The following is a 19765-nucleotide window of genomic DNA, read 5'->3' as shown; positions in this document are numbered from 1 at the left end:
GGCGCCCCTACACTTGCTGTTTCTTGAGTGTTTATAGTGAGTAGGGCTCTGTGCTAGGTGCTGAACATGCATCATCCCCAGAGCTCACTTTCTCAGGCAGAAGACTGGGGCTTAGGAAGAGCTAAGTGCATTATTTCATTTAATATGACTCCAGGCTGACTCCAGAGTCCAAGCATCTCACCAGTGGAGTAGACTGCCTCCCTCTTGGGGTGTAGTGAGTATCCAGATACTTACAGAGTGAGGAGTGTGTGTGTGTGTGTATGTGTGTGTGCAGGTGCATGTGGACACACACACACACACACACACACACACACACACACAGAGCCCTGGCTCTGTGACTCTAGAGGCAGCCATTTCTGCTGTCTCCAGCACCCTCCTTCTCACCAAGCCTCACCCCAAACAGGAGCTGAGTAGGAAAAGGCCATCTCCCAGGGCAGGGATAGGCTAGCACTCCAGGACCTCTGAATGGAAACCCCCCAAGGAAATGGAATGAGAGTGATCTAACCAGAGGTTCTAGAAGAAGACCTCACTCATTCTCCCTGGGCAGCCTTTCAGCATGACTTGCTTGTGCCTTGGTTTCCTCTCTTGTAAGTTGACCTGCTCACAGGCTGTGTCTGAAGTATTATCCATCAGAAACTTCTAGAACCAGCTAGCTGCCTCATCCTCCTGCTTTCTTTCTTTTAAATTTATTTGGAGAGGGGCGCCTGGGTGGCGCAGTCGGTTGGGCGTCCGACTTCGGCCAGGTCACGATCTCGCGGTCCGTGAGTTCGAGCCCCGCGTCAGGCTCTGGGCTGATGGCTCAGAGCCTGGAGCCTGTTTCCAATTCTGTGTCTCCCTCTCTCTCTGCCCCTCCCCCGTTCATGCTCTGTCTCTCTCTGTCCCAAAAATAAATAAATGTTGAAAAAAAATTTTTTTTTTTAAATAAATAAATTTATTTGGAGAGAGACAGACAAACAGAGAGACAGCAGGATAGGGAAAGATATAAAGGGAGAAAGAATCCTAAGCAGGCCCCAAGCTGTCAGCACAGATCATGACTTGGGGCTCCGTCTCACAAACCCTGAGATCAGGACTTGAGGCGAAATCAAGAATCAGATGCTTTCCCAGCTGAGCCACCCAGGTGCCCCCTCCCTGCTTTCTGACCTGGTACTGCCAGGTTCTTCATAGGGATTATGTTTCCCATTTTACAGATATGGAAATGAAGCTCAGAGAGGCTGGCCCACAGCCACCTAATGAGTGTTAGAAATGCAGTGAAAACCCACCCAGGTTTTGAATCTGTTGCCCCAACAAGTATTTACTAAACACTCAACTGGATGCCAGAATCCGAGCTATGTCCAAGAGATATAGCAGGGAGCAAGGTGGGCTTGCCCTACCTCTAGGAGCTCCAGGTTCAGGAGAGGTGACAGACAAGAGAGGAAATATTAGAAACGTTGGCAGGGCAAAGTGACAGGAGCAAAAAGACTTCTGGCGGGACAGAGGACAGAGGTGCCCTTGGGGCTGTCTCAGCTCCCACATTTCGGAGGACCCGGCAGAGCAAAGGTTTTAGGGGCTGGGGAGCTGAAGTGGGAAAGGCTGGGGTCTGGGGCCAGCAGTCTTGGCTCAAGTCTGGGGAGGAGTTGGAGCTGCCCCACCCCAAAATACTCACACTCCACCTGCCTCGAGTTTCTACCCCAACAGTTTCCTTGTCTGGGGTGGTTTCCAGCCCCACCTGCTTTCCTGGAGTCCAGTTGATCTATCACTCCTGCCAGGTGTGTACCTGGTGCCTAGTGTCACTCTGAGTAATTCCGGAGACCCAGGTGTCCTCACCTGCTCCTGATTCAGTTTGACTCACCCTATTTCTGGAAGGTGGCTCTTGGCTGTTCTCACCTCATGCTTGGGGCACCTGGGGCCTGTGGGAGCAGCAGATCCTCCTCCCCACTCCTGATTGTTAAACTGGTCGGTGCCACGCAGGGGAAATGGGGGAGCCCTGAGGAGGGAGCCCTCACCCACCCAGGATTAACTCCGTCCCTCTACAGCCCAGTTCCGACATCTCCTTTCTAGTGATCACCAATGTTCTTCCTGTTCTTAACAGGGAAGGAACATTACCTAGGAAGCATAGCTCATGTCAAGTGATCATTTACTATGAGCTGGGCAATCTGTACACATCATTAGAGTCTCACAACACTCCATTATTGGTTTTTATTTTCCAGGATGAGGAAACCATAGCTCAGAGAGGGGACTCGTCTTGGCTAAGGTCACATAGCAAGGAACTGGCTGAAGTGGGATTGGAACCCAGGTATAGTTGACCTCTGAGTTATTTCACCAGGGCCACACACCTGACCCCCACCCCTTCCCCTGGAAGATGGAGATCATTCCACCTGCCAGGCTTGAACCTGCTCAGATCCAGCCTCATGCACCCCTAGGATCCTTTGTAGTGGTGCTGGGGCGGGGGTGGGGGGGTGGATAGGAACTCTGAGAGGAGGCACCATTTGCTCAGCCCAGGGAGCTGAGGGCCATCACTTCCTTGATGGGGAGAAGCCCAGACCTACAGAGCATCCATAGGAAGCACCCCCCCTTATGAGTGGGACAGGCCTGTGCTGCTTGGTGGAAGTCATGGCCAGTCATCCCTCTTCATATAGATGGGCCCAGGCCGGCCACCTCAGTGTACCCTCCTTTTTCCCTTCCACAGCTGGTCACCAGGTGGTTCCACATCCCTGCCCCTGGACCCACCCCCCTTCCTACCTTCACACCAGATAAGGCCGTTCCGGGGGCGCCTGGGTGGCTCAGTCAGTTAAGCGTGCGACTTCAGCTCAGGTCACAATCTCGCGGTCCGTGAGTTCGAGCCCCGCATCGGGCTCTGGGCTGATGGCTCAGAGCCTGGAGCCTGCTTCCGATTCTGTGTCTCCCTCTCTCTCTGCCCCTCCCCCGTTCATGCTCTGTCTCTCTCTGTCTCAAAAATAAACGTTAAAAAAAAAATTAAAAAAAAAAAGATAAGGCCGTTCCACTCAGAGCTGTGCTATCCAGTAGAGTGGCCACGAGCCCCACGTGGCTGTTGAGCACTTGAAATGTGACTAGTGCTGCCGAGGAACTGAATTTTACATTTTATTTAATTTTAATCAAGTTACATTTAAATTTAAAAATTGATAATGCCGTTGGGGCGCCTGTCTGGCTCAGTTGGTAGAACACGTGACTCTTGATCTCAGGGTTGTAAGTTCAAGCCCCACAATGGGTGTAGGGATTAGTTGAAAATAAAATCTTTTTACAAAATGGATAATGTAGTTATTGGAAAACATTTAAATATGTGTGGAATACCTTGGGCATGTGAATCTACTTTTTCAAGTGCAAATTTTATAAAGTCTAAGTAGAGACCATTTTCTGATGAAAATTTAGCAAGTACTGTAAGTATAAACTAGGCCCCAGATTTTGAACACTTAGTAATATAAAATGTAAAAATATCTCATTAATATTTTTTTGCACAGCATAGCAAATAAAATATAGTATTAAAATTGATTTCACCCGATTCTTTTTTTAATGTGGCTACTAGAAAGTTTTTCAATTACTTATGTGACTCATATTCTATTCCTATCAGACAGTGCTAGCCTAGAGGTTAAATGTGTGGGTTCAAATCCTGGCTCTGTGTGTCCTTGAGCAACTTAACCAAACTCTCTGCGCTTCAGTTCCTTACCTAAAAGACAGGGATAACAGTAGCACCTCCTTCAGAAGAACATGCTAGATAATGTTCGTAAAGCACTTAGCCCAGTGCCTGGCACATAGCAGTGCTCCGGGAAAAACAAAACAAAACATTGTAGGCTTCCTTTCATCATAACACTCCAAGCGTGGTTCAGTTAAACTCAGTCATATTTATTGAGGGCCTGCTACCTGCCAGGCTCTGGGGATTCCATGGAGAGCGAGCCCTCTGCTCTCCCAGAACCCGCCATCTAGGAGAGAGGCTGCTGCTTAAAAGAAATGGGGGTAAGGGCAGGTGGTGGTGAGTGCGGGGGGGGGGGGGAGAAAATGGAACACGGAGATGTGCTAGAGAGAGACTCCGGCTGCTTCTGCAGGGGAGGCTGGGGAAGGCTGCAGGGGACATTTGAACTAAACCTGACTGACAAGGAGCCAATCAGGTGAAAGTGAGGAGAGGGTGTCCCCAGCAGAGTGAGCAGCCTCAGCGCAGAGGCCACAGCACGAGTGCCTGCGGCGGCTGTACAGACATTTCTGTATTGCACAATCTGTTTCACCAAATTTTCCATTTCTTGCATCCAACTCCCTCCTGGCTACGGCACTGTCCCTGTGTTCACGGCAACCTTTGTAAAGCTGGCCCACATCATCCCCTTCTCATCTCTTCTGTGCTCACCCGTCTGCCTGTGCAAACCTCCTCCCTCTCGCTCCAGCTCAGGGTTCAGGGTTCTAGGAGGTTTCCCCTGATGGTTCCTGTCCCCACCTTCCCGGCTCTCTCTCTCTGGTTCCTCTAGACTAACTACTTCACTCTATACCATCCTGGTTATCAACCCCCCCACCCTTCATCTTTTCTAGGGCAATCATGCCTCTCCAACAAACTTGCCCCTTTCTTAGGACAGGCTCCAGAAGCAGCTTTTTCACCTGCCTCCTAGTCCTGAGCTGAGCTGTTCAGTAAGACCCATGGATTGCCAGATCCCCTCACTGGGGAAACCGAGAGGCATGTCTGCCCAGGCACAGTGGAAAATCCCCGGCAGGGGGAAGGGCTATGGAAATTTCTTCTTAACGTTCTCTTTCCACACTTGGACTCGCCCCAGAAAGCAGTCAAGCATTTGCCCGGTGACCTGCAAGGCAGTTCTGCTGTTCCTCTCGCCCTGCCCCCACCCTGGGCTTGAACCCAGAGAGCAGTGATGGGGCTTTGAGAAGCAGCCCCTGGCAGCTGAGCTCAGCCTCGGAGAATGGCAGTTGGCGTCCTCCAGTCCCACCCGCTTAGTTCAAAGATGAAGGAACAGGGATCAGTGGCAAATCATAGTACACTGCTGATACCCCCACTCCCAGTCCAAGCTCCTCCAGTGCCCCACGTTCCTGTTTCCTCATCTGTAAAATGGGCATAATAGTAATAGTACTTACTTGACAGGATTGGTGATCTGTGAAGCGAGGTAAAGAGGTAGAGCACGCTATGAATATGAGCGATGTATCCTCTCTGACCCTGAGCCTGTCCTTCCTTGTAGCCCCAGTGGTGGAGGGTGCCATTCCCATTCTGCCGGCAGCCCACCTCCAGGGACTTGAATGAGGCCTTGAAGTTGTCACCAGGGCCTGGCTGGTTCCAGTGGTGCCTGGCCCTGTATTGTCTATAGACTGTGTCCATAGCAGTCTTGCCCATATTTGTCCTGATGCTTTTTTTTTTTTTTAATTTTATTTTAGAGAGAGAGAACATGAGCAGGGTGGAGGGAGGGAGAATCTGAAGCAGGCTCCAGGCTCAGCACAGAGCCCAATGCAGGGGTCTATGCAATGACCCTGGGATCGTGACCTGAGCTGAAATCAAGAGTCAGATGCTCAACTGACTCAGCCACCCAGGCGCCAGCCAGCTGGGAGCCCGATTATTTTTTTAAGTTTATTTATTTATTTATGAGGGAAGGAGAGAGGGAGAGAGAGAGAGAGAGCGAGCACCGAGGTGCCCCATCCTGCTGCTTTTTAAGTGTACGTGGATGCAATTTTGGGTGAATAAAATACAAATTCACTTCACAGTGTTAGTGAAGTCACACAGGTTTGTCTTATATTCAGTCAGTCAGTGACGGCAAAAGTCAACTAAAATTTTTGAAGGTTCGGAATGGATTGGGGGCTCCTGGACAGGTGCCCCAATCCTCAGCTCTCGTCCCCTGAGGGGCCCGTGTTCCTCTCCTGTCCCCTGAGATGTGCCAACCCAGATCAGCTCCACTACTCTGTCCCTGGCCCCCAGACTACCCCTGGAGAGGGCTCTGACAGGAATCTGAATGTGTGACAGAAAAGCCCAGGTGAGACCATGAAGACGGCACCCCTCACATCGTCAGGGCGGAAGTCTCACCCTCCCTCCTCAGGAACCTGACTGACGTCCCTCTCTCCTCCCACTTCCTAGAACATACAGAATTCCCCAGATCCTGAGCCCTCACCCAGCCCTTGGCCACTTAACCTCGTAGGCGTGGGTGCGATGGGGCTTGCCTGTTGGGGTAATTTGGGCTTGGACTGGGATATGGAGAGGCATAAAAGGGCTTGGAGGTGTTGTGTACTGTTGGTGGAAATGTAAAGTGGTACAGCTCACTGCTGAAAACAGTATGGAAATTCCTCAAAAATTAAAAGTAGAATCACCAGGGGCACCTGAGTGGCTCAGTCGGTTGATCGTCTGATTTCGGCTCAGGTCATGACCTCGCGGTTCATGAGTTCAAGTCCCACATCAGGCTCACTGCTGTCAGTGCAGAGCCCACTTCAGATCCTCTGTCCCCCTCTCTCGGCCCCAACCCCCCTCTCGTGCTCTTTCAAAAATAAAAATAAAAAGCATAAAAAAAATAGAGTCACCCTATGATCTAGCAATTCCACTTCTGGGTATGTACCCAAAAGAATGGAAAGCAGCGTCTCAAAGAGATATTTGTACACCTGTGGTCATAGCAACGTTATTCACAGTAGCCCAAAGACGGAAGCAACCCAGGTGTCCATCAATGGATGAATGGATAAGCAAATGCAGCACATACATACAATGGAATATTATTCAGCCTTAAAAAGGAAGAAAATTCTGGCTACAGAAAATTTGCTACAACATGAATGAATCTTGAAGACATTGTGTTAAGCGAAGTAAGCCAGGCGCAGTAAGACAAATACTGTGTGATTCCCCTTATATCACCTATCTAGAGAAGTCAAATTCATAGAGGCACAAGGTAGAATGGTGATTCCCAGGGGCTAGGAGGAAGGGGACATGTGGTATTGTTATTTAATGGGTATAAAATCTCAGTTATGCAAGATTAAAGAGTTCTGGAGAACAGTTGCACAACAATGTAAATATATTTTTAACACTACCAAACTGTACACGTAAAAATGGTTCAGGGGCTGAAAGGCAACCGACGGGATGGGAGAAGATATTTGCAAATGACACATCAAATAAAGGTTAGTATCCAAAATCTATAAAGAACTTATCAAACTCAACACCCAAAAAACAAATAACCCAGTGAAGAAATGGGCAAAAGACATGCATAGACACTTCTCCAAAGAAGACATCCAGATGGCCAGCCGACACATGAAAAAATGCTCGACACCACTCATCATCAGGGAAACACAAATCAAAACCACAATGAAATACCACCTCACACCTGTCAGAATGGCTAACATGAACAATTCAGGCAACAACAGATGTTGGCGAGGATGTGGAGAAAGAGGATCTCTTTTGCATTGTTGGTGGGAATGCAAACTGGTGCAGCCACTCTGGAAAACAGTATGGAGATTCCTCTAAAAATTAAAAATAGAACTATCCTATGACCCAGCAATGGCACTACCAGGTATTTATCTATGGGATACAGGTGTGCTGTTTCAAAGGCACACATGCACCCCCATGTTTATAACAGCACTATCCACAATAGCCAAAGTATGGAAAGAGTCCAAATGTCCATTGATGGATGAATGGATAAAGAAGATGTGGTATGTATATACAGTGGAGTATTACCCGGCAATCAAAAAGAATGAAATCTTGCTGTTTGCAACTACGTGGATGGAACTGGAGGAGGGTATCATGCTAAGTGAAATTAGTCAGTCAGAGAAAGACAAAAATCATATGACTTCACTCATATGAGGAATTTAAGAGACAAAACAGGGGCGCCTGGGTGGCGCAGTCGGTTAAGCGTCCGACTTCAGCCAGGTCACGATCTCGCGGTCCGTGAGTTCGAGCCCCGCGTCGGGCTCTGGGCTGATGGCTCAGAGCCTGGAGCCTGTTTCAGATTCTGTGTCTCCCTCTCTCTCTGCCCCTCGCCCGTTCATGCTCTGTCTCTCTCTGTCCCAAAAATAAATAAACGTTGAAAAAAAAAATTAAGAGACAAAACAGATGAACGTAAGGGAAGGAAAGCAAAAATAATATAAAAACAGGGAGGGGGACAAAACATAAAAGACTCTTAAATATAGAGAACAAACAGAGGGTTGCTGGAGGGGTTGTGGGCGGGGGGAAGGGCTAAATGGGTAAGGGGCATTAATGAATCTACTCCTGAAATCATTGTTGCACTATATGCTAACTTGGATGTAAATTAAAAACTTAATCAATTAATTTTAAAAATTTTTAAATACATTAAAAAAACTGGGAAAAAAATGGTTCAGGGGCTCCTGGGTGGCTCAGTCGGTTAAACATCTGACTCTTGGTTTTGGCTCAGGTCATGCATGATCTTGCGATTTGTGAGTTTGAGCCCTACATCCGGCTCTTTGCTGACAGCTCAGAGCCTGCTTGGGATTCTCTTTCTCTCTCCCCCCCAAAAATAAATAAGCAAAAATATTTTTAAAAATGGTTCCATGCTCGCTTCGGCAGCACATATACTAAAAAAAATGGTTCCAATTTGGGGGGTACCTGGCTGGCTCACTTGGTAGGGCATGCAACTCTTGATCTTGAAGTCATGAGTTCAAGCCCCACAATGGGAGTGGGTGTAGATTATACTTAATTTTTTTTAATGGTTCAAATGGTAAATTTTATGTTATATATATTTTACCACAATTTGAAAAAAGGAGTGTTTTCTAAATGTACATGGATGCAATTTTTGGTGACTAAAGTACAAATTCACTTAACAGGCCCTAGTGGGCCTCTCAGGACATGGCAGATTTGAGACTGTCATAGCCCTCTCTATCCTTCCTGTCTTCCACACATGTTCACGGAATGCTTTCTATGAGCCAGGCACTGTTGTAGGCACACACACAAAATGTGGGTTAACATTCTATTGGCAGAGACAGACAAATAAAATTTGAGCCAGGACGCATCTATTCTAGATGCAAATCACTTATCATACATATGATTTGCAAAATGTTTTCTCCCAATGTCGTCTTTTGCTTTCTTGACTTTATCCTTTGAAGCACAAAGCGTTTTTTTTTTACAATTTTCTTTTAATTTGAAAAATGTTTTTTAATTTTAATTATGTTTTATTTTAGAAAGAGGGTGTGCAAGCAGGGTAGGCGGACAGAATCTTAAGCAGGTTGCACGATCAGCGCAGTGCCTGGCATGGTGCCTGACACGGGGCTCGACACAGGGCTCTATCCCACTATCCTAGGATCATGACCTGAGCTGAAATCAAGAGTTGGATGCCCAACTGACTGAGCCACCCAGGTGCCCCGGAAGCACAAACGTTTGTAATGTCAATAAAGTCCAACATACTGAACTTTTTTTCTGTCACTTGCACTTTGGTATCATATTTAAGAAATCACTGCCTAATCCAAGATCATGAAGATTTATACCTATATTTTCTTCTAAAATGCTCATAGTTTAGCTCTTCCATTTAGGTCTATGATCCACTTTGAGTTAATTTTTGTGCATACACACACACACACACACATATATTTTTTAATTCGGGTATTAAGGTATAATTTACATTCAATAAAATTCACTGATTTTAAGTATATCGTTTAATTAATTTCTTTAATCACTTTTAATCATTCTGTATTGCTGGATATATTTTCCTGGGATGTTAGGGATAGAAAAAATTGAGTGTGTGCCCATTTTCTCTTCTCCTTATGCCCCCCGGTTTTCTTGTAAATGCGTGTGTAGTTATGTGTGAGCGTGTGTGTGTGTGTTTGTGTGTGTGTGTGTGTGTGTGTGTGTGTGTGTGTGAAAGAGAGAGAGAGAGAGGGAATTTTGATGTCTGCGTCTTAGGGGTTCCCACTTACTTAACTTTGTCTTGCAGCCCCACAGAACCACTTAATTATATACGAGTTGAATGAATGAACGCAGTAATCAAATGACAGTCCATCAGCGTCTGCCTTCAGAGCCATCAGCACCACACGGCCACAGATGTTTCCATGCAGCTGCCCATGGTTGAGGTCAAGACGGACACTCCTCAGCTTGGCCCTTCCATGGACGTGTCTGCGTTTTAAGAGACTGTTTTCTAATTTGTGATTCCTTCATAAAGTGCCCCCTTTCAGGATAATTACAGAGTCCTGTAATAATCTATTAATTGGACCTGGTTTCTGTGCTGTGTGTTTCCTCAGCCTTCCGCGGGGCTGCCCCAGTGGTACTAGCCTCCCGCCAGCAGCAAAAGCAGATGTGGCTGACCCACACACCCTGACCTGGGAGCCAGGGAGGGCTCAGAGGAATGAGTGGAAGGCCTGGGAGGAGGGCACTCTTCCCTTCTGAGCCCTGCAGCCTTGCTCACTCTGGGCCTTTGCATTTCCTTCTGAACCGTGAGGGGGAAGTGAAGCAACCTAATATAGGTGCTTAATGTGTTCCAGGCTTAGAAGAATATAGCTTAGAAGTGAGGCTGTCTAAGCACATTACCCCCAAATGATGGAGGGGTTTTTTGTTTGTTTAAGATTTTATTTTTAAGTAATCTCTACACCCAACGTGGGGCTCAAACTCACTTGCATGCTCTGCTGACTGAGCCAGCCAGGAGCCCCCCAGATGGTGTTTTTTACAGGAATGTATTAAGGTTACATGTTGACACAATTCTTGTTAAGATGGTGACTTGAGGGACGCCTGGGTGGCTCAGCTGGTTGACCGTCCAACTTCAGCTCAGGTCATGATCTCACAGCTCGTGGGTTGGAGCCTGGCATTGGGCTCTGTGCTGATGGCTCAGAGCCTGGAGCCTGCTTCTGATTCTGTCTCCCTCTGTCTCTGCTCCTCCTCTGTTCACTCTCTCTCTCTTTCTCTGTCTCAAAAATAAATAACCATTAAAAAAAGAAAAAAAAAAAAAGATGGTGACTTGGAAAGATGTTAGAAGAAAGGAGGACCAGAGGGGAAGGGGGTCAAAGGTGTCCCCTACTCTGAAGCCAGCTCTGCCACAGCTCAGGCCCCCATCTCTTGCCCAACTACTGGCTTCCTCTGCCAATGGTGAACCCCAGTTATGACTTTATATACACATTTCTCCACTAGTATCCCCATTTTATAGATGAGGTAAGTTAAAGTGACTCGCTCAAGGTCACTGGCTAAAAAAAAAAAGAAGAAAAATGTCTGAGTCAGGATTCGAACCCAGATTTTACTAACTACAGCATAGTGGCCTTAACCACTAGGGACACGACTTCCCTTCCAGGACCTTAGCCTTTAATATTCCTCTAAACTGGGTGGCAGGCGTAATAAAACCATAAAGTATTTCTACCCTGCCCTCCTCTCTTCTTAGCCTGAGGGTCTGAGGCTGGTGAGAGAATCTTGTGTTGTCTGAGCCAAGGGAGAGGGGAATGAGCAAGCAGTCAGCCAGCCAGGGCCTGAGGGGAACCCGGGGGTACCCCCAAAGAACTGGGAGATATGAAGCAAGTGCATAAAATGAGATCAGGAAACTGCAAAGTTTTCAACACTGATTGTGAAGGAGGAGGCAGGACGAGGCAGAGGAGAGTCATAAAAGGGCTGAAACTCCCTCTGGGTCTTAAAGGAAGGGGGAGGGTTTGCAGGCAGGACAGAGGGATGACATCCCTGGTGAAGGGCCCTGGAATGAGCAAAATCAGGCCAGAGAAGGGAGCAGGCCACACTGACCTGTGCCTAAAGACAGGGAGTGGTAGGGAGTGTGGTGGGCCATCAGCCTGTATAGGGCAAGTAGGGCCCAATATCAAAGGTCTTGAAAGGCAGACCGTGGAATCTGACAATAGGAAGCTATTGCAGGTTCTAGAGTAATACCCTGATGAGCTGGGAAATAGAAATAAGAAGGTCATCAGAACAAATTTTATAAGCCTGGAAGCATTTTCCAAAGTGGGATGTTATTTGTAAGTCTATCAGCTTTATTAGCTTTCGGTCTTAGCAACAAAGGAATCTTTCCCAGCTTCTCTTCAAGAGCCCACCCAATACCTGGGACGAAGTTCCCTGCTGGGTCTGAGAAAGCCTGCCAGCTCCCATCTGGGGGCCCTTCTGTCCAGCTGGGGGGCATTTGCAAGCCCTATGATGAGGAAAGCCAGTCTGGCTTCAGGGAGATGGCGACTGAGCTGTACTTTCTTGGGAGTCCAGGCCTCAGTCTGACCAACTAAGAAGAGGGGCCCCTGGGTGGCTCAGTCTGTTAAGCATCCGACTTCGGCTCAGGTCATGATCTCACAGTCTGTGGGTTCGAGCCCCGTGTTGGGCTCTGTGCTGACGGCTCAGAGCCTGGAGCCTGCTTCACATTCTGAGTCTCCCTCTCTCTCTGCCCCTCCCCCGCTTGCACCCTGTGTCTTTCTCAAAAAATAAATAAACATTTAAAAAAGAAAAAGAAACGAAGAAAAGTGCGCTCGCTGCCTCCTGGTCTTGGAGAGGGGTTAATGTTTATTGTGCCATCCAGTTCTTGCCTCTAAGTACCAATAAGACTCTGTCTTGGAGCTGGGCATGGTTGTTTTCTTTGTTCTTCCTTTGTGGCAAGGGATACACAGCTGTGAGCATTGGCGCTGCTCTTAATTCCCCGGAAAGTGAGCCCAGACACCATCCAAAGGCTGAGCACCGTACACTCCCAGCTCCCACCCACCCTGAGGGGCCGAGAGTGAACGAGGTCAGCCACGGTCAGAAGACGGTCATTCAAGGGCTGCGGCCTGTGTTTACGAGTCTGTGAAACATTACTAACCCCCGTCCCACCCAGCTTTCACAGGGTGGCTATCAGGAGGATGAGCTAAGAAATTGAGGGTGAGGGTTCTCCTAAAACTGCTCTGGGCAACTTGTTACCAACGTTTTCAGATCCAGTTCTAACCCAAGTTCATTCAATTTGGGGAACAAGTCACCCAGCTCTACCAAAGAGATGTGAGTCTTCTCAACTATCCCAGAGTTGGAGACTCTTTGTCAGAATCACTGATGAGAATGCAGGTTCCTGGGGCCCTGCCCCAGGTGCACTCAGCCAGAATCTCCACCAGAGCCCGGGGATCTGGGTTTTAACCTGGGCCCCACACACTCAAGTGGGGAAATTACTGTTTTAACATCGGGCAAACAAGGCCTGCCTGGGACCAGGAAGAGAAACAAGGGAGATAACAGCTCTCCAAAGGCCGGTGTGGGAGGTCTGCCCACACCCGCCACCCCCCCCCCCCCCACGGACGGTCAAGGGGAGGGAGAAGTGGGAAGGGCCTTGGCCTTCATCTGGCCCAATCCCTATTTCACTGATAAGGAAATTGGGGCCCAGAGAGGGCAATGAGTCCCAGTCACCCAAGGAATTCCCTTAGATAGGCCTGCAGTCCCCTTGCTCAGAAGGCCTCACCACCCCTCCTTTTCTGCTTCCATGTGCATGTGTGTCTGTGTGCCTTGTCCATTCTGCACCTGCCAGGGCCACACCTCCTCCCAGGAGCAAGCCATACTCCTAGGTGCCCTAGGTTCTTGGTCTAGTAAGAGGCTAGAACTAACTCCATTTCTTGGTGCTCCTGCTCCCTAGCCTCTTACATTCAGAGATCAATTTTGTGATTTTCGTGACTGCATAACAAATGGAACTGTGACTTTTTCATAGGAGGAAAAAGAAGTCTCTGGAAGTCCTTCGAGTTTCTGTAAGTGCCTTGGGCTTCTGTACCCTGTACCCGGGCCTTCTAACCCAGAGCAACCAGGTGAGCTCTCCCAACTGAGCTCAGTGGGAGGTCTGACTCAACGCCTCACCTTCCAGGGCTTTCCAGCGCTTTTCCCTGGTAGCATCGGCCAGCCATGGGAGCCAGGGTTCTTGGCACAGATGGCACACAATCCACATACCTCCATTACCAGGCTGGCAGGCAGCCCCGGAAAAGGACACAGCAACACACGGGTGGACCCGAGTCTGATGAAACTTGCCTTTTACCGGCAACCATCCCCCTTTTTTATTTCACAGCACTGACGAGACTCAACTGTTTTAACAAACCTTTTTTTTTATTAGAAAAGTAAAAAATATTGCATAGGTCTTAATACTTGAACATCAAGTGTATTTATGAACAGCGAGTATCTTCATGTAAACAGTTCTAGATGGAAGACCCAGATGGCACTCTTCTGGGGGAGGGGTTCCAGCCCCCCACCCCACCCCACCCCAATCAGCCCCATCCCCTCACAGCTCAACTCCCCAGTACACATTGGGGGAGGGGAGGGAGGGGCCAATGCAGCTCCCAGGTGTATTTTTTCTTCAAGTGTCAAAGATCCCCAAGTGATCCCAACACGCACCCCCTTCCTACTCTTACATTCATGCGTCTGTAAGATAGCTGCCTAGAACAGGTCAGTAGTGAAGCTCTGATCAAAACAAAAACAAAAACAAAAACCAAAGGTACAAAAACAAAGAACACATTTGGCCCCTTCAGACCATGAGATACACAAAACCGCCTTGACCTCCCCCCTCCCACCAGGGCTGCTACCAGGAGCACACAACCCCTTGCAAAGGCCAGTGCAGCCCAGCTGCTCACCTGGCTGTCACACCACTGTTGTCTTAACTGTCAGTAACGATAAAAATAATAAGGTACATGCTACATACACATCCAGCCAGAAGCCCAGTTGGCCCCTAAGCCTTTGTTTCATGCTACAGTACTGAGGGGCATAGGCCCCCAACCGGGAGCTACCTGCACACCTCAGTGAGCTTCCTAGGAAACACAATGTTCCCCCCACCTCCACCTTCCTCCCCTCAGGTGGCTGTTGTCAGTTTGCTAACGACAGGCGTCAATCCCTCAGCTCCTGCCTGCCAACCTCCACCTCAAAATCAAAAGTTGAGTGGTCTCTGGCGTGGGGGCAGGGTAGGCCCCCCCCAGGCTCAAGTTCAACACTCCTCAATGAGCAGCTGCTCGGAGCTATACAGCTTTTTCTTGATGACTCGGAAGCCCGTGCTCAGCGTCAGGGACTGGCTGAAACCGGGGACGAAGGGAGAGTTGGCAGAGCTGAACAGCCCCTGGATCTTAGGCCAGAGGCGTGAGTCCAGGCGCAGCACGAGGGTCAGCTGGAAAGTGGGCACCAGGCTGGGGTCGAGGGCCAGCTGGCCGACGCTGTGGCAGCTCTTGCCTTGCTCTACGCAGACGTCCAGCAGCGCCCCCCGCAGGCCACACGGCTCGCTGTAGGCCAGGCGCAGTAGTTCCTTGCCCACCTGGCTCACCAGCTGGCTGGGCATCAGCAGGCGCGCTGGGCGCCGTGAGCCCAGCCGCGCCTGGGACAGGCTCTCCTGCAGCAGCTGCATCAGGTTGGCACACAAGTGCTCATCCTCAGGGTCGCTGAGCAGCTCGAAGTCGGGCAGGGACACCCCATCCAGGTATGCCGAGTCTGGTAAGGGAGAGCACACAAGAGAGGGATATAAGAACAGCTCCAAAGGCGGGGGGGTGGGGGGGGGTGGGGGTGCTCTTGCGTTAAGAAACCAACACTCCTTCCCACTCTGTGCTTCAGCTTCTGCCCCACACTTGTACCCTATACTCCAATCTCCGTTCTCCATCCCGCCACCCCTCCGCAATCAGGGTTCTGATGGGATAGGAAGACAAGGCGGCGTTGACCCCTTCCAGAGCGGTGCTTTTTCACCTCCCGGGCCCCGTGAGTCGCGTCCAGTCTCCGCCCACGGCTTACCTTCCTCCGGCCCAAAGCCACTGTTGCTGCTGTCCAGGGACTCGCAGTCCGAGCTCTCCAGGCTCGCGCAGCGACCAAGACCCTCTTCTCGGGCCGCCGACCCCCAGGCTGAGCGCGGCGGCTGATCTGGGGTGTGAGTTCGGGACAAGGACGACGATGAAGAGGAGGAGGACGATGAGAAGCGATCCCAAAGGCTAGGCATGATGAGGACGGACGCCAGGACGTTTGCAGTTGAGCTCTGGATGCGGGAACGCAGAAAACACTGTAAGACAGGAGGCGCACGGACCCGGCGTCAGTCTGGGGGCTGGACCAGACTGAGAGCGCTCGGACCCGCAGGATTGAGGCCTCCCCACGCAGGAATCAGTACATACTGAAAGGACACTTACCAGCTAGCTCGGTCGGCGAGAACTGCTAGGACAAGTGCGTACTGCCGCTTGAATGGGTGCGCGAACTGGTATCAACCCCCGCGCACTGCCCAGACCTGTCCCTTCTACCCACCCGCACCTCCCCCTTGGCCTGCCGCGGTCCCTAGCACCAGCACCGAGAGGCCTATAAGGACTAGAGCGGAGAGGCCACGCCTCCTCAGCGCCTCAGCCCAATCCAGATCCGGGAGTGTGGCCCCCCTCGGCCAATGGGCTCCGGGCGCACGTTCGCAACGTTCTCTCCTGCCCGGTGACAGAGGTCTGGCCCCGCCCCCGCTGAGCCCCAGAACGCTCCCAGCCGAACCCCGCGCCGCGGCCACGCCCCCTTTCTGGAAGGGATCCGCGGCGGCTGCAGCTGCCAAGGTCCCCGAGGGCGCTCGCGGCAGGGGAGGATCAAGGAACGACTTGTTTATTATAGGGTCCTGTTGCTGGGGGAGGGGGTAGCCGTGACCGCGCGGGGGGAAAGGCAGGGGAACTTGAGGGGGCGGCGGGCCGGGAAAACGGTTGCCCCCAGCGTCTGGGAACCTGAGACTACAGGCACAAGTAAGCGCTCGGGTGGATGCCTGTGGGACGGCGGCGCGGGGAGCAGACGTTAACCCGGCCGGACCTCGCGCACATACCCCACGCTAACCCGGCCTTGCATAGGGTCGGAATATGGGGATGGGGTCCAGGCAGGGCTGGTCCCAGCACCGAGCTCTCTTGCAGCGCCACCAGCTTGTTAACTCTACAGCCCCAGGGGGTGGGTTAATGGGGGAGGTCCATGCCCCCCCCCCCATATGATCCTCGTCCGCTAGATCGTGTCCGCTCCCACCCCCAACTGCTTCCAAGGAGAGAGTTTGGCGAGGGTGGCTAGAAGAGGTTTGTTGGGCTCGGGTTCCTAGCGCCTGGTCTTGGGTCTGAGAACGGGGACTCAAATTCGATGAACACAAGGGCCCTCCGCGGGCCCTACAAACCGACAGCGGTTCGGTGGTGTCTCCCCCGCCCTCTGTACCCGAGAGTCCTCGGGCGTCTGCCGGGTCCTAGCGCCCCTCCTTCCAAGGCGCTTTGTGTAAAAGAACCGGAGAGTTGCATCAGGACCAAGGACTAGATCTCCGGAAAAGTCCGGGAGTGCAATGGCCATCCCCTGTTTCGTCATTCAGGCGGGGCCACAGGATATCTGGCTTGATGGCAGTGTTCGGGGACGAATAATGATTGCTGAGGGTGGGAGGAGGTTCGGACGGACTCGACCTTTACGTCTTTAAAGGCTTATCAATCTGGGACACCGGGATCCCGATAGAAGAGGGAACCAAATTTACAGCAGACGCTCCCACTCCGGGAGCCTAACCAGATCCGACTGGCAGGCCTCGCCTCGGGGGCGGGCTTGCGCGTGACAGATGACACTTGCTGGAGGTCGGGCCCCTGCCATCCCCACCCCCACCTAATTAAAAAAAAAAAAAAAAAAAAAAAGGCTGACCCGTGGGCCTTTCGGGCAAACCGTGACTCCAACCAGAAAGGACCGGAATTGAGGCCCTGCACCGCCCCCCTCCCCCATTTTCCAGATGGAGGAACCAATTATGGAGACAAATTTATGGATAAAAAATAAATTAGGGGGAGTCAGATTAGGAGATAGCGTTAAGATTGCCGCACAACAGAATAGTCTTTTGGCCGCTGGGGCGATTAAGGCCTGAACACTGGCCCTTTCTTCCTGTCCTCCGAGTTCCAGTCACTTACTGGGAGCCTTAAAGACACCAGGGTCAGGGGGGTTAGGGGAAGTGCTTGGAGGGCTGGTGGTGGTAGATGACATTCTCTTGAAATCACAGTTTACTGAGGTGGGGTGACCCGTATGGATGGGTCACCATCCATAGAAGGTTAGGGAATGAATCCATCAGAGTACTATTCCCTCTTCCCACCAGACAGACTGGGTTGGGGACACCTGAGACAGAAGGAGATAGCTTGGGGATGTTTTTCTTTTTCATCTCTGTCTCTCTCTCTCTCTCTCTCTCCCTCTCTCTGTGGCAGGAAAAAAAGGAAATATTTCAGAAAAAAAATGTGGAACACTAAGAAAAATAGAGGTTTTTAAAAAAGTGGATATTCATAAGCAAAAGAATCCAGAGACCGTGTGGAGAGCTCAGTTCACCAGAAACCATTCATATTCAATATGGTATTTGTGTGGTGCATTTGAGTGTTTGTGTGTGTGTTGAGTATGTGCAGTGTGTCTTCAGTGTAGGGTTTGTGCTTTGTATGTATTTTGTGTGTATGTGTGTGGAATATCTGTGGTGTGAGTGCGCTGTATGTGTAGATCTTAGTGGGTGTTGGTTATGGTGTGTGGTGTATGTGAACTGTGTGTGTGGTATATATGAATTGTGAATGTGGTTTATATGTGGAGTATATGCAGCGTAAGTGTGGGCTGTGCAGTGTGCGTATGTGTGTGTTATTTGTGTGGCAGCGAAACATGGTCATGAAACAGTGTGCTAAGCACATTTTATCATTCACTGTCTCACTCTGTTATTGCCAAGTTTTTCCCAAATGGGAAGGCCTGTGTTAATGGGCACTGAGTAATTTTGTTTCTTTTCAAAAGAAATCCACTAATGTTGTTGCCTCATTGTGTTTTCTAAAAATATGGAAAAAAGGACGAGCAGTCTTAGCCCTGGACGTCTCTCCCAGAGCAGAAGGGGTGGGCTGCAGAATAAACAATCACCTACAAGGAGGACTGGGGGCCCGGGAGGCTCCAAACGACTTTCCTCACTGACCCCCTTCTCCCCTGTGAAGGAGGGGTCAAAGCCCCATACCATTGTCTTCCAGGAGAACCTTTGGACCTGGAAGAGGAATTTCTTAACTGTTAGCCCCTCTGTGGAGTCAGGGTAAAGGGCGTTGATCCATCGTGTGAGGGGAAGGGAAGGGTAGGATCCCTTCCATCTGGCTGGGGCTGCAAAGACTTCATTACCACCCCACTTACCCCTCCCACTATTGAAGCAGATGGGGGTGTGGGAAACACCTAAAATGTGTAACTCCTGGGGGAGGAGGAAGCTCAGTCTCCTCACCTCTAAGCCAGGCCCCCTTGGAGACCTCAAAGATCCCATAAACCCTGCATTTGGTGTGCTTCTCTCTCCCTACTACTCCCCTTGGGCCTAAGCTGGCTGCAGGTCAGACTTGCCTGAACATGCCCCTGCCTGAAGCTTTGGAGACCCAGCTCTGGCATCCCTGCAGCCAAGAAGCCTTCCCCAGCACGCCCACCCCCACCCTCCCATCCCTTAGGTGCCCCTCCTCATGTCATCCTTATACCTGTGTATATCTCTTGTTAATAATTGTTTCCACTTTAGTCTTCTTATTGGACTATGAGCTTCTTGAGGATGGTGTTCTACTCTCCTTAACTTCCAGTGGACAGCACATAGTAAAGGCTCAGTGAACATTCCTTGGATGAACAGATGAATGGACGGATGGATGGATGGATGGATGGATAAAGCAAAAAGGTGAATTTTCCCAGAATTGTAGACCTACATCTGGATTCCCAAGACCAAGGTGGGCCTTTGGGGTGGACCTTCAGAAGACCTGGATGCTACATTTCTATCCTCCTTCTGACAAGTGCTGCCCAAAGTCTTGGATGTATCTGAACCTTTTCCTCCTTTCTCAGGTCTGGGAGTGGGGCTTCTAAGGCCCCAATTTAGTTCTCCAATTGGAAGATAGCACACAACCCAAGGAAGCTAGGCAGAGAGGGGACATTGTGTAGAGGGCTGATGTGGGGAATCTTTTCAAGCAATTAGTACTTTACCTTCAAGTGCTTCAAAATACTTAAAAAAATCTTTTGACA

General features: G+C 50.2%; 1 protein-coding gene and 1 long non-coding RNA gene across 4 annotated transcripts in view; one reads left to right on the top strand and one right to left on the bottom strand.

Annotated features, from left to right (window-relative positions):
• Positions 1-13879: 13879 nt before the first annotated feature.
• Positions 13880-16101, bottom strand: DDIT4 (DNA damage inducible transcript 4). 2 transcript variants are annotated; one of them, XM_003994039.5, is made up of 3 exons: positions 15943-16101; positions 15557-15818; positions 13880-15262 (listed from the first exon to the last, which is right to left on the bottom strand). In XM_003994039.5, exons 2-3 carry the CDS (start codon positions 15756-15758, stop codon positions 14769-14771), a joined length of 696 nt encoding a protein of 231 aa, XP_003994088.1. In that variant the 5' UTR covers positions 15759-15818; positions 15943-16101; the 3' UTR covers positions 13880-14768. The 2 variants fall into 2 exon arrangements, with proteins under 2 accessions (XP_003994088.1, XP_006937918.1); XM_006937856.4 differs by having other exon boundaries at positions 15557-15794; positions 15943-16087.
• Positions 16102-16131: 30 nt separating this feature from the next.
• The window catches only part of LOC109492493, a 34518-nt gene continuing 30884 nt past the window's right edge, over positions 16132-19765 (top strand). The window contains exon 1 of one of the 2 annotated variants that reach the window (XR_002736831.2): positions 16132-19427. This is a non-coding gene — a long non-coding RNA (uncharacterized LOC109492493). The remainder of the gene's footprint in view (positions 19428-19765) is intronic. The other variant, XR_006587009.1, reaches the window with a different exon arrangement.

The sequence above is a fragment of the Felis catus genome, chromosome D2, assembly GCF_018350175.1.
Source record: "Felis catus isolate Fca126 chromosome D2, F.catus_Fca126_mat1.0, whole genome shotgun sequence".
NCBI classification, from domain to species: domain Eukaryota; kingdom Metazoa; phylum Chordata; class Mammalia; order Carnivora; family Felidae; genus Felis; species Felis catus.
The sequence above is the reverse complement of the archived record's forward strand: the minus strand, read 5'-3'. Positions and strand labels throughout refer to the sequence as shown.

Excerpts from the sequence above, each read along its gene's own strand:
- DDIT4 (XM_003994039.5), bottom strand. The coding sequence starts at position 15,758 with ATGCCTAGCCTTTGGGATCGCTTCTCATCGTCCTCCTCCTCTTCATCG. Across the intron at positions 15,263-15,556 it reads TGGCTTTGGGCCGGAGGAAG|ACTCGGCATACCTGGATGGG; the intron begins GTAAGCCGTGGG and ends CTCCCTTACCAG.